The 14027-nt window shown below is 56.8% G+C and overlaps 1 protein-coding gene across 11 annotated transcripts in view; it reads right to left on the minus strand.

Annotated features, from left to right (window-relative positions):
• Window positions 1-14027, minus strand: part of SCRIB (scribble planar cell polarity protein) — a 106233-nt gene that overhangs the window by 18536 nt on the left and 73670 nt on the right. For 4 of the 11 annotated variants that reach the window (XM_066200228.1, XM_066200651.1, XM_066200410.1 and 1 more), the window contains exons 30-36: window positions 8960-9028; window positions 6849-6899; window positions 6307-6348; window positions 5402-5527; window positions 3570-3683; window positions 2320-2367; window positions 1553-1718 (exon numbers count right to left, since the gene is read on the minus strand). In XM_066200228.1, coding sequence (XP_066056325.1) covers window positions 1553-1718; window positions 2320-2367; window positions 3570-3683; window positions 5402-5527; window positions 6307-6348; window positions 6849-6899; window positions 8960-9028 — 616 coding nt within the window. Of the gene's footprint in view, window positions 1-1552; window positions 1719-2319; window positions 2368-3569; window positions 3684-5401; window positions 5528-6306; window positions 6349-6848; window positions 6900-8959; window positions 9029-10375; window positions 10763-14027 lie in introns of all 11 variants that reach the window. The other 7 variants (XM_066200984.1, XM_066200147.1, XM_066200322.1 and 4 more) reach the window with 7 other exon arrangements.

Consider the following 14027-nt stretch of genomic DNA (forward strand, 5'->3'; position numbering starts at 1 on the left):
TGGTTTCAGTCCATTCCCTCTCCATGGACACCTTTGTTCCTCCACACTTCCACTAATGCTTCAGATGAAACAGACTTTGCATCGTTTCCTCAGTCCCTCCTGCCTTATCCACCAAACTTCTGTCCCTGGACGCTCAATGGGCAGATTTGCAGCAGACTTCCCAATGTTCTCATGCTCAAACTGCAGCTCTGGTGGAGTCTCTTCTTCCCAAAGGGAACAGCCCTGGGAGTCTGCACCTTCCCACTGGCCTCCTGGAGGAACCAAGGCCTGGGGTGCTGGTGCTGGGCCCCAGGCATGGCAGTGGCCCTGGGAACAATTCTGCTGGTGACACAAGTCACGAGAGGGTCAGGGACAGGAGACAGGAGCAGGTGGCTCTCTGGGGCAGGTGTCCTGCAGGCTACCAGCCCCCAGGGGTGTTCCTCAGGGCTCAGGCCTGGGGCCAGTTCTGGGCAAGATTTTTATTAATAATTTTATATGGCTGCAGGAGCTGAACGCAACAGCAACACTTTGCTGATGATGCCAAACTGAGAGGTGCTGGTGACTCTCTCAAGGGCCATGAAGCCTTACAGGAGGATCCAGACAGGCTGGAACACTGGGCAACCATTAATGGCATGAAATTTAACCAGAGCAAATGCCAGGTTCCACAACTGGGGCAGCAAAATGCCAGGTGCAGGTATGACTTGGAGAGGAGTGGCTGGACAGTTCGGTAAAAACACTTCTTTCCACTTCATACTGTGCCTCACCACCTCCTAAAACAACTCCCAGTCAGGAGGCAACGACACCAAAAATGAGAGCAGCAGTTTACCTCCTAGTGCAAACCTAAAGCAGTGAGCACTGAGAGGTCTGAGAGCTCTGCTTGCGGTCCTGTGTGAGGGCGCTGCTCACCTGGGCAGCCGGCACGGACTCACTGTCTGCAGTGGCTTTAAAAATGTCACTGAGCTGCTCACCACCTGCAGGCGTGGAGCTGCTGGGAAGGGTCCAGAGCAGGGGTATCAGAATACCTGGGGGCTGAAGCCCTTGTGCTCTGCAGACAGGCTGTGAGAGCTGGATTGTTCAGCCTGGAGAAGAGAAGGCTCCAGGGAGAACTTACTGCAGCCCTTCAGTACCGAGAGGGCTTCCAAGAGACCTGGAGAGGGGCTCTGGAGTGCCAGGACAAGGGGGAATGGCTTCCCACTGCCAGAGGGCAGGGTTAGATGGGATCTTGGAAGGAATCCTTCCCTGGAAGTGTTCCAGGCCAGGCTGGACGGGGCTTGGAGCCCCTGGTCCAGTGCAAGGTGTCCTTGCCCATGGCAGAGGGTGGGACTGAGTGGCCTTAAAAGTCGCTCCAACCACAACCATTCTGTCGTTCCATGAGACAGGACACCCTGAAACTACAGCACTTGCACCGACCCGGAAAGAATCAGTGGAGCATCCACAGCATTCTCCAACCATCACTTACTCAAGTTATTCCCAGGCCTTACAATAACCACCCGTGGGCTCCTGGAAGTGCTGCATTTCCACGGGAAAGGAATCACCTTACAGGACAAACTTCTGAGCACGTGTTCCTATGTACCTTCCTCCTCTTTCATCTTCTTCAGGTCATCCTCCCCCACCAAGGACACGCGCTTGGGAGGCTTGTCCACGTGCTGCTGCTTCACCTCAATCTCAAAATACTTCTGCCTCTCACGGAAGGACCTTTGCTCAGGGCTGTGCTGTCCCCCAGGGCTGTGTGCGGCCATCTGCAAGAGGCAGAGTGCTGAACACAGGCCAGCCACCCACAGCACTGACCACGCATCACCCAGCCACAGCACTGACCACGCATCACCCAGCCACAGCACTGACCACAGGCCACAGCACTGACCACAGGCCACAGCACTGACCACGGGTCACCCACCCACAGCACTGACCACGCGTCACCCACCCACAGCACTGACCACGGGTCACAGCACTGACCACGGGTCACCCACCCACAGCACTGACCACAGGCCACAGCACTGACCACGGGTCACCCAGCCACAGCACTGACCACGGGCCACAGCACTGACCACGGGTCACCCAGCCACAGCACTGACCACAGGCCACAGCACTGACCACGCGTCACCCACCCACAGCACTGACCACAGGCCACAGCACTGACCACGGGTCACTCAGCCATAGCACTGCCCACAGGCCACAGCACTGCCCGCTGCCCACAGGCACCCTCCCCATGCCACCCCAAGCCTTACTCTGCCAGGTGCCCCAGACTTTCCTCGCCCTCCTCCCCAGCCCTCCCGCACTATGACCCATCTCCCCATCCACAGCCTCCATGGCTCCCACCTTCCTTCCAGCCCCAGAACTCACCTCCGAGGCCATTTGGGTGTTTTCTGAGCTGCTCTGACCACACAGTTCCTAAGAACAGAGAGAAACAAGCGTGTTCTGAAAGGAAAGTTCCCAGCCACTCCCCAGCCATCCTCCAGCCAGGTGTCCCCAAGGCCAGACGAGCTGACACAGGCTCCTGAAACTGCCCTGGAATTCACACGGATTTAAGAAGCTTTAGCAACTGTCAGGAATGAGGATTTATGTTAAATGGAGGGTTAAACAGAACCAGGTGTGACAACTTCTGAAGGGGCAGAAACTGAACAACACGGGAAACAGGCACAAAACAGGAGCAGGGGCTGAGCTAGAGCTGGAGGGGGTTCGCAGGAGCTGCTGGGAGCTCACTCACACTTCACTTACACCAAAGACAAAACCACCCAACATTTGCTTTGGAGAAGCAAAGATGCCAGGAGAAGGAACAAAACCCATATTTACTGGGATGCATAACAGAATATTAGATGAACAGAACCACAGGGGGAGGAAACTGATCCACAACATCTGTCTGTGAACCAGGAATCTGTAGGGGTAAACTGAGAACTGCAAAAAACAAGTTACAGAAAAGCAGGAAGTTTTATAATTAGACAAACTGAAAGGGCCCACAAAAAGAGAGCAAGGAGATGAACTCTGGCTTTATCCAAACACACTGCAGAAACTAATTCAGAATTCAGACCCTGAGTGGATCTGCCTGAGCAACCTTCTACAACTCTGGAGGCATTTGAACAATGCTCATGGGCTCGGGGTGGGATTCTCGGGGGCGTCCTGAGCTGGACTCGATGATCCTTGTGGGTCCCTTCCGACTCAGGGCGTTCCAGGATTCTACGTTCTAACATCCAAGGCTGCCCTGCTCAGCATGGGGGACTGAGGCAATGACCTCCAAGGCCTCAGCTGGCCTGGACTGTTCCAGGATTCAGCTGGATGGAGGGGAAGAGTCCCAGTGAAGATCAAAAATCTATTCAAAAATGTCTCAGCACAGGTTTAGCCTGGCCCTGGGGCCTGGAATTTCAGAGTCCCTTTGCATGAGAACAGCATGGCTGTAATCTGTAACCCAGTGTCCGGGGAGAACAACAATGCCACGGGATTCCATGAGCTTCCAGGACCTGGCACAGACAGGACTCTGCCATCAACAAACTCCACCTTCCACAGGACTTCAACACGTCCCTCCTCTAGGGCAGCTTTCTCTGGAGGGAACCAGTGACCACCTCCTTCCCTGCTGGCACCTGAGCTGGGGCTGTTACCTGTGTCCCGAGCAGTGGGTGGGACAGGGGCACTGCAGCGAAGGTCTTGTAGGCCTGCTTGACATTGATGGGGACCTCGTCAGGGGAGGGTGGCGACGGTGGCGATGGCTTTTGCTACAGGGACAGACAGGAGGTAAAGGTGAGCACAGGTGGGGTGGAGAAACCCACGGGGTGAGGGGGGAAACACAGCCCGACTCTTGGCCCGCAGAGCCTGACGAGTGGGACGTGGAAAGGAGAATGGTGGGGAACATGTGAGGAACATGTGAGCCTTGGGAAGGCTGCTCCCGAGCCTGGGGCAGGAACACGAGGAGCAGAGCACTGCACACACACTGCACACGCAGCACGAGGGTCACAGCCCCGTCCTGTCTCCTGGATGGTGAAGAGATGGCACTTTTGGTGGCACAGATCCCCACTGACCTGATGGGAATGTTGTGACAGAACCTCTGGCCAAGGGCACATTGCTGTCCCAGTCCTTGAGGATTTCCACCCAATTCAACCAGCAAGTGCCTACCTGAATCAGGGTTTTTTGGGCTAGAACAGGACAGGTACACATTGACTCTGACTTCTGTTTAGGGCTGAACAACATTCCCTCTAGTGGAAGGTGTCTATAAGGTCCCTCCCAACCCAAACCACCCTGTGATTCCACGACCTGATCCAGGGACCCCTGATGTGGAGGACAGCTGCCTTTCATCTCAAATTTCCCCTTTGCAGAATTACACTTACTGGGAAACATCTGAGAAGGTCTGAAGGGACCTTCCTACTGCTGGTCACTGTCTTTGCTGGTCCCTTCCTCACCCACCGTCCCTGTGACCCTTCCTGCCCCGTGGGGGAGAGCAGCACTGGGGTGACGTGCCCAAAGCACGGCAGAAATGGAAGGGGTGGGGGCGATGACACCACAACCTTCCTCCTGCTGGAAAGTAAATCCCCTTTAGCTGTTCATCCCTCCAACCCTCCAGCTGCACTAACCCACTTCCAGGCCTTCTGGGTTTTCTTAGTCCCAGACTAGGGCTAAATCATGCTGTTTGATGATGCTCCTGCACGGGCTAAAGGACAGCACAGCGAGATCAGAAGAGACTGTGGGATGGGGATCTTGTCCACTTCCATGGGTTCCGTACAGCTGCTTGCCTGCAAGTCAGGTCTCTGTTCTGGTACCACACTGCACAGCTGCAGTGGGGAGGGAAGGGCTGGATTCATGGAATCTCACCCAGGATGGTTTGTGTGGGAAGGGACTGAAAGCCCATCCAGTCCCTACCCCCTGCCATGGGCAGGGACACCTTCCTCTATTCCTTCCACTTTTATATTGAAGGGACACAGCTCTTCCTTCACGACAAAGACCAAAACACCTGAACTTTTCTCTCCCATCAACAAACAGCCCCAGGAATACGAACCTTTCAAAACCAATCATTTTGCAAACCATAAAAACCACCAGCAGGACGGTACTGGCTCTTGCTCCAAGGTGCCAGACCATCAACCAAGGTTCTGCAAGACTGACGTCTCCACAGAACTCAACACCTCACAAATATGGCCCTAAACCTGTATCTGCTCTGGGGATTTTGGCCACAAACCTTCAGCAGGGCTGGCTCCTGGGACAGGGCCACGGAGACACGGGGCAGCTGGGGAGGCCCAGAGAAGTAAGAGGGATGCACTAACCTGGCCCTGCCTGTGAGGAGCGCGGGTCCCTCCCCAGGGACACCACCAGCCTCAGCTCAGGCTGGTGGTCCTCAAACCACAGAGTCCCCTCTGGGAGGGCGTCCTGCCCACAACACGTGGCACTGCAGCCGCCCAGGACAGACACACTTTAGGCTTTAGGGAGGAGCCCCCAGGCCACTTACAGAGCTGTGGATCCTGAAGCATGGCCCAGGCTGCTGGAAGGGGTTGGGGCTGTCCCCCTCCTCGGCCCGGTGTGGCGCGGCGCTTGGTCGCACGCGGGAGAGAGGCTGAATGACGCCGGGCTTGGTCTGCCCCGGGACAGGGTGGGGAAAGGCCGAGGGAGAGAAGGGGGAGGGAGGAAGAGAGAAGAGAAACGAGCTGTTAGGGCAGTGAGGTGTCTGCCATGCAGGTGAATAAACAAATCCGCGCAGCCCCAATTCTCTCCTCAGCTGTGCTGCCCGCTCCAGCCGCAGGGAGAGCTCCTGGAGCCAACACCAGGAGATTCAGCCAAGGAAGGGTTACACAGGGTTACACAGTGGGTTAGAGAAGGCCAGGACAAAAGGAAGCACCTGCCATACCAGCAGCAGCTACAGGGGTTTGCAGGGTGTGGTAAGGGTGAGGAAGCTCAGAAAATGTGAGCACCAGGGATGGAAGTAGGGAAACATCAGCCAGGAATGAGAATTGGCAGAAGCTGCTGATGGAAGCGAACCAGATCAGAGCTCTGAAGGGAAATGCAGCTACTGGAGCAGAGGTAAGGCTCTAAAACTTCTCCTGGATGTCACTATCACTGCTGGATGTTGTGTGAAAGTGAACAAAGCATCTGCAACTAGAGAGAGCGGCAGCAGGAACTGTGTGAGCCAGCAAAACCTGCAGGAGGGGAAGGTGCGAGGGGAAATAGGAATAAAAGCTTCAGGAACAGTTACATCGGGTTTTCAGATGGACCACATTTAAGACCTGATGCATTTGTACAAACTTGAGGCATAGTGGAGGAGACAGAACAGGAGCCAACAGGAGGAAGAAGCGAGTTCCGTGTGCTGGGGGGATGCACAGGGATACCACAGTCAGGTCTCACGGCAGCTGTACTCACTGATTTACTGTCATCCTGCGACGTGATGAAGTTAATGGAAGCCTGCAAAGAGAAATCAGGGGTAAACCTGGAGCCCGTCCTGAAAACCTTCAGTTTACCCCTGCTCCGCTGCGCACCCTGCGTGGGGAGCTCCAGGTCCCACAGAACCCCCGGCCCCAATACCTGCTTCTCAGAGTGAGGACAGGCCAGAGCCCACCTCCAAGAGCCTCTCCCAGCACCTGTGCCGTGTGAGGAGGCCCTCACAGCTCTCTGCACATCTCCAGACTCTGCCCCCAGATCTGGGGCGGCCCCGGGGCACTCACCCCAACCCTGGCCCACGGTCGCAGTCCCTGGGCACGTCCCCACCCTCCGCACTCGCCCCCGAGCCCGAGCCAAGCCGTCCCCCCGCAGCTCGTCCCCAAAGCGCTGGCGGGTGCCACGGCAGCAGCAGCAGCAGCAGCAGCTCACGGGGGGCAGCCCCTGGTGCCCCGGGGAGCGGCAGAGGGGTCGGGGCAGCGGGAGCAGCCGGGGCAGAGCGCACACCGCACACCAACGGCACTTACAAAGCGCGTCTCCCTGCCGGCCAGGTGAGGGGGCCGGGGGGCTGCGGGCACCTGGAGGGGCATCGGCGGGGGAGAGAACGGGAGAGAAAACGGAGAGACTGGGTTTTCCACAGGGGAGGAGCAGAGAGGCTGCGGCAGCCGGAGCTGGTGGGGTCCCCGCCATGGGGGAGGCCCCTCTGCCCTGCCTGGCACACGCAGACCCACCACGAACACCTCCTGCCTTCCCCCGCCCCCCGGGCACGACCATCACAATGCCAACCCAGGACAAAGGATTGATTCCAGTTCCCTCAAGGAATTCTCTGACGTAAGCCAGTGAATTCTGGCTGGACTACGAGATGTTGAAACCAAGGAAACAGATGGAGCCAGAGAATAAGAGACAAAATTCCCCGGAACTTCTGCTGTGGAGCAACAGCCTGAAGGTCAAGCCTCCCGAATCCCCAGGAAAGGAGAGATCTGGGACTGTTCAGCCTGGAGAAGAGAAGGCTGCAGGGAGACCTCAGAGCCCCTTCTACTGCCTTGAAGGGCTCCCAAGTGAGCTGGAGAGGGACTTTGGACAAGGGGGAATGGCTTCCTACTGCCAGAGGTGGGATTAGATGAGATTTTGGGAAGAAATCTTTTCCTTCAAGGGTGCTGAGGCCCTGGCACAGGGTGCCCAGAGAAGCTGTGGCTGCCCCTGGATCCCTGGAAGTGTCCAAGGCCTGTTTGGACAGGGCTTGGAGCCACCTGGGACAGTGGAAGGTGTCCCTCCCGTGGCAGGGGGCTGGAATGAAATTGTCTTGCAGGTCCCTTCCCACCCAAACCATCCTGGGATTCTGTGAAAACCCATCTCAAAGAAAATCTGCACTTGTGGTAAAAGGAAAACTTAGAAATAACGCAGCTGCTGTCAAAAATGTAAACAGGGAAACACAGCTGGAACAAAGTGCACCGAAACAGTTTAGCTATAACAGCATCTTCTTCTAACCTTGCTGTGTTCCTCCTGAACACTCAACTCTACATGATGAAAGAACGGAGGGAGATGTGAGACAGGCTGAGAAGAAACAGAGATGGACTGAGGAGCTGCTCCTCCTGCTTCCTGCACGGTCCTGACCCTTCTCCTAAGCCTGTCCCAGCAGCCACCTCACCCCAAGGTGACTGACACCTCAAGAGCTCCTGTCCAGCTCTGAGAACTGAAATCGTTCACTGAAGACCAGGGAAGTGCCAGGGCTGGTGGGGAGAGCAGCTGGACTCCCAAAGGAACACAGCAGACCCAAACTGACTAAGGACAAAGAACAACTGGCAATTCACTCCAGCCCCCAGTATAAAACCCAGTAACAGGCCACGACTGTAAAGGGAACATTTAAAAATCTGTTTGAGCTCATTTAGCTTCAAAAGGATCAACTGAGCTGTGATACCTCCTGCCGTGGGGTGGACAGGGGATCAAAGACTCAGATATTGAAAAGGAAAGTTCAGAGATAAATGAGGAGTACGAATGTCAAGGGATGAGAGGTAATGTTTATAAAGAAAAAAATCACGAGAAGTTACAAGAAACAAAGATACTTCCCATTCTAGAGGGAAAGCCTCTAGCAAGGAGCTGCAGCACATCACTCCCTGAGGGCAGGGTCACCCAGAACTGGCTGGGGCAGGATCCTTCCACCTCCTGCCCAGCAGCGCCTCACCTCCAGTCTCACACAGAGAACCAGGGATCCTCTGCAAGCCTGGGCAGCAGTGGGCAGCCCTTGCCTTTACAGACCCAAGGCCCTTTTCCAAATCCTGACTCTTCCATTTCTTACCACATACCAGCTGCCAGAATTAACGAATCTCTGTACAAGGCATCGGTCCAAAAAGAGCATTCCCAAAAACCCTGCAACTACATGTTGTAGCCCCTCCTCATCGCCCTGCAATCAGGCTCACCCTCAGAGCTCATTTATGACCAGCTGACTCCCCTCCTGGCTCTCTGAGGCATTTTGAAGGAGGGAGTTGCTCTCTTGCTCGCTGGTTGCGGGCTGTGATGGATCCCCTCCACCCCGGCAGTGTCACTCAAGGATGGAAATTGCCCTCAGCTACCTCTGTCCTTTATCCCTGGAAGTGCCTCCCTGCCTCTCCCGTATCACCTGTCCTGGGCACAGTCTCACCTGTGGATTACTGGGAGAATAGGGGGATTCACGCCTGGAATTTCCTGTCCCAGACTCGCCCACGGGAGCCTGAAAGAGAGAAGACAAAGCTCAAGACAAAGCTGGGGTGTTACTCCACAGCAGGAGGGGGCCTGTGCAGCCCCGGGGGCATGGGACACCCCGGACATCCCGGGAACAAGGTTAGCAGGGCCCAGCAGCAGCTGGCACATGCCAGAAAGCGCCAGGAACAGTGAGGGAATGACGTTAGACATTGGAACCATATCCCAGCGCCCTGCGAGGCCAGCTGGGTCAGGTTACAGCCTCTGCCTCACAGCACGCCCCAGGAATCCTCCTCCCTGAGTCCCCACAGGCAGGATCAGGGTCCAGGCAAGCCTCCTGCTCTACGGACACTGAGCAACACCAGCCATTCCCGGCTGGAGGGAGTCAGGGCTCTCCTGGCTGCCGGAGGAACAAACCTCTGGCACCGAGGCTCGGCTGAGCCAGCCACCAGCCCTCCCCAGCAGCTGAACACAGAGCAGCGTTCCAGGAGCCACCTGCACTCCCGCTGCAGCACGAGCAGCACGTTTCACAAGTACTGCAAATGCCTTAAGGTAGAAGCTGGTCATTTGGGATTTAGGGAACTGGATCCTAATGCCACAGCCATGCACGCGGTCAGCTGAACCAGGCCAGTACTTGGACACACCAAGCCTGAAGTGACCTGAAGTTTACACTGGAGCACAGACTCCAGATACCTTGCTCAAAGCTCACCTGGCTACACAACTGTGAACTTCCTACCAAGGAACTAAAACACCTCCAAGATCCCTACAGCTGAGGGTTGGTTGGTTCATCCGCTGTTTACGTGGGGCTGTTTCGATTTTCAGACCGCTCAAAAGGCTTGAAAAGGAAGAAGGGGAGAGCAACGCGGTGCTCATCTGGAGGACAGTATCTTTGGGTCTAGTCCCCGCTCCACCACAGCAGGAATGTCAAATACGGATTTCCCAGAGCAGAAAGCAAAGTTCTCCCTTGAAATTCCGAAGTCTTGACCTACCGAACAGTGTCACTTGGAGGAGCAGCTCCTGGGCTGCGGCTCTGCTGCGGTGTCTGAGAAGGGCTGTGCTCAGGCCCAGCAACACAAGTGGCACCAGCACTGACCTTCCACCAGTCCCTGCGGGCGGGCAGGGACCTGGCTGCTCCCAGCCACACCCGGAGCGACAGCAGGGCGGGCACAGATGCCACCCCGTCCCCTCAGCAGCGCGCCATCACCGTCGCCAGGGTGTGTTAGCGGCTGGAGGAGGACACGGCGGCTGCCGGCGGCGCTGGGGACGCGCGGGGTGCGGGGAACCGGCGCACGGGCACCGTGCTGCCCGGCACCGGGGTTTAGTAGGGTGCGGCGGCCCGGGCCGTGTCAGTGCATGCCACACGCCACACGCTGCTTGCCTTGGAGTACAGGCTGGTCTTCAGCACGCCCTCCCTGCCATAGCCCAGGGGAGGCCCCCCCAGGGCAGCCGTGCCCGTGGCCTTGCCCCTGCGGTTGGCCACCACAAAGGGGTTCTCACTGAAGGGGATGGGCTGCGAGTCGATCAAACACTCTGGCGCCTCTGGCAGCTGCTCCTGGGACAAGGGACACCCCTCGGGGTCCTGCTTGTCTCCCCGGGGCTGCTGTGCCCCGCTGGCGTGCTGCTGGGGAGGCTCAGGGTGCTGAGGGGGCCGGGTTGTGCCCGCCGCAGGGTCCGGGGCCGCCTCCCGGCCGTCCCATGCCGCCGGAGGGGACAGCACCGCGCAGTCACCCTCCATGCCGGAGCCGGGCTTAGTGCACTCAGCAGGCTGAGAGGAGACAGAAGGATCAGAGAGAAATGAGGAGAACAGAGTGAAGGAGAGGAGGGAGAAAATACAGAGCAGCTGCCGAAGGACAGGGCAGAGAATTCCAGTGCCAATGCTCACACACCATCCCGACCCTCGCTCCTGCTCTGCCCCCAGTCTGTGACCCCCGATGTCACTCCCAGGAGAGCACCTTGCTGTGCACACACGCCCCGGGGAGCTGTCAGGGGCAGGCACTCCCTGCACTCCTCCAGCTCACACACGCTCCTGCAGCCGCCCCCCAGCCAAACCCGCTCCCAACACCTGCGCGAGACCACGCTCCCCCCGCTCACCTCCGCACACAGAATCACGGAACAGCTGGGGCTGGAAGGCACCTCTGGAGATCCTCCAGTTCAGCCCCCACTTCCCTGAGCCCCACCACCCATGGCCCAGCCCCTGCTGTCACCCCAGTGCTGCCACAGATCCACACAGCACCCACCCAGTGCACGTCCAGCACACCTGCCCAGGTGAACACGCTCTAACGGCCCCACTGCATCTCCACGCACCCGAAACACCAGAGCTCAGTGCAGCAGGCAGAGCAGACCCCTTGGCTGGCTCTTGCTGGCAGGACTGAGGCAGTCCCAGCTCTGTTTGGGCTCCACGCACACAGCCCAAAGGAAGCCCTGACCCTTCCTATTAATGCCGTAGAAGAGAGTTTGTTACCCCAACCAGAGTCTTCCTTAGGGAGCAGTGACAGTCAGAGAGCAAAGACCAAAGCTTCCATCCAAGTGCTTCCAGGGAGCAGAAAGACCTCTCCTGCTCAGAGCAAATTCTTCAGCTCCTGTGTCATGGCAGTGGTCACCAAAATAGCTCTCAGGGGTGGGCTGGTGACTACAATGGCAGCTGGGAGGCTCAGGAATTTCGGAGGCCCTCCCCTAACCCCCAACCCAACCTCTGTGGCTGGCAGAGCCCTGGCTCATATCGTGTTTCCTCAGCAGTGAAGCCTGTGCTACCCCGAGAAATTCTGCTGCTGTGGCTGTGTGAGTTTTCAGTGTAAAAACCCTGCCTTTAACCCCTTTTCCCCAGAGTGCCATAATGCCTGACAGCCCACGGGGAGCCTCAGTCCCTGTTCTGTTCTTGGACCCGACCGGGACTGGGATCTGTGTCCCACTGTAAGCTCCAGCTCCTGCTGTAACGTGTCCTGGTGAGGGATTCCTCACTCCCCAGCCTCACCAGGGCTATTCCTGTCAGACAAGCCACAATTTCTATTCTGGGTAAGCAAAAATTTGGGCAATGCAGCGAGCTTTCCCAGCCTGCAGACAGAACAGACATGTGCTACCCTGCATCCTCCTTGGCACTGAAAGAAATCCAATCTTAAATCCAATGAACAAGCCAAAAAAAAAAAAAAAAAAAGAATCAATGGCAAGAAACTGAAGAGAAATAGATTCAGAAGAGAAAGTCCAGGTTGGTAATTAACTAACCATGAAGACCTTGTATTGAGACATGTCAAGTCTTCTCCACTGCTCATAGTCCAGAAAGCAAAACTAGACTTTGGTTGCTTTGCTGTGATCAGGCCCTCACAGGTCTGGCTTTCATTCCTGCTCAATGCAGAAGACAGAGACTGTAGCAGCTCTTTGACTTGTGGAAGGGCAATGTCAGAGGGTCACAGAACCCCAGGATGGTTTGGGTGGGGAGGGACCTGAAAGCTCGTATTGTTCTCCCCCCTTGCTCTGGGCAGGGACACCTTCCACTGGACCAGGTTGCTCCAAGTCCCATCCAACCCGGCCTTGGACACTTCCAGGGATGAGGCAGCCACAGCTCCTGTCCAGAGGCTGCAGTGCACTGGGTGCATGGGCAAAGAGCATCCCCCAAGCAAGCATTCCCATGCTGCTGCCAGTGGGAATTTTCAGTTTCAGTGGACAAACAGAACAGGCATCTCCACAGCCTCTGTCAAATCCTGCTCACAAAGGGACCCAGATGCAGCCACACAACCACCTGCTCCCTTCTCTGGGGGCTGTTCCCAGGGAACCCTCACGACCAACTCCACCCGTAGCTCCGGTGGTCAGTGCAGAGATCTACGCCTCCTGTTCACAGTGGACACACGGACCTGCCTCTCCTCCTGCCCCACAGCAGGAAGAGTTCCCTGCAGGTCCTCATGTGGCACGGTGAGCACAGAACAGTTCCCTGCAGCCCCCTCACAGGGAACTATGCAGCAGAGAAAGACACCCAGCCACTGATCAGAGGAGAATGTCTGTGCTGAGAACTGCCCGGAGACAGGAAGAAAGAGAAAGCCACGATGGCAACAGGGCAAGAGCAGCAGTCGTTTGGATGAGGTTGTCCAGAGACAGACTGTCACTCACCTGCCTGCTCCTCCACTGGCTGGGCTGACCCTTCCAGTGGTCACCTAAGAGGCCAGGGCAGCTCCTGGAGGACCACCAGGACCTCCCTGTCCACACGACCCAGGCAGATGGACTTTTCAAACCCGAGCAGAGACGGGGCAGGTGACAGCTGGGCAAACAGGCACCCATGGGCCCTTCCCTGAAGTGGGACATTTATAGAAGCCCCGGCGCTCCCGGCCCCACATTCCCGTGCCTGGCGTTCCCAGGCCGACCCCGGCTGCAAGGCACAGCCCCACGTGCTGCTCTGCTCTGGACCACACTCGAGATGTCCTGCATGGAGGCAGCTGCTCCCTGGGGCTGACTGTCCCCCTCTCACAGCTCCTGAGTTACACTCAGAGATGCTAAAAATAAACCTTCTCCTGACACTGCTTTGTTGTGTGAACAGCAAGAGGGGAAACCCAAAAGCTGGGAAGTGTGGGAACAAAAGGAGGCAGAGCTGGAGCCAAAGCAGAGCTGTTACTGCAGTAAGGCCCGGAGTAACAGAGGAAGGAGAACAGGAGAGGAGACCTGTCTGCACGGAATGAGATGGAGACAGGAAAGGTAAAAGGGATGATCCTGAAACACCGGAACGGGAATGCAGAATGGGATGATGACAGCAAAGGGAGATTTTGCTGCAACAGGAGCAAAGGAAGAAGACTGAGGATGTGTGAAGGAGCAGGCAGAAACCCAGTAGAATGGGTGTGATGCAGGAAAGAGAAAGGAAAGATGGAGAGATGAGATTTTAAACAACACAGGAGAGAGGTAAGTTTGTGAAATCTGGAATTTCTCTTGGCCGCTACAAATGAGGGACTGCCAGGCAGGGCACGGGACAGGAATGCCCACGGCAGGAGTCACGACACGCAGCGGGATCCAGGAGCCACAGGGCTCAGTCAGGACACACAACCACAGCCACC

This window comes from Chamaea fasciata, unplaced genomic scaffold (assembly GCF_029207755.1).
Source record: "Chamaea fasciata isolate MVZ Bird 193981 ecotype frontalis unplaced genomic scaffold, bChaFas1.0.hap1 SCAF_1, whole genome shotgun sequence".
NCBI lineage: Eukaryota > Metazoa > Chordata > Aves > Passeriformes > Sylviidae > Chamaea > Chamaea fasciata.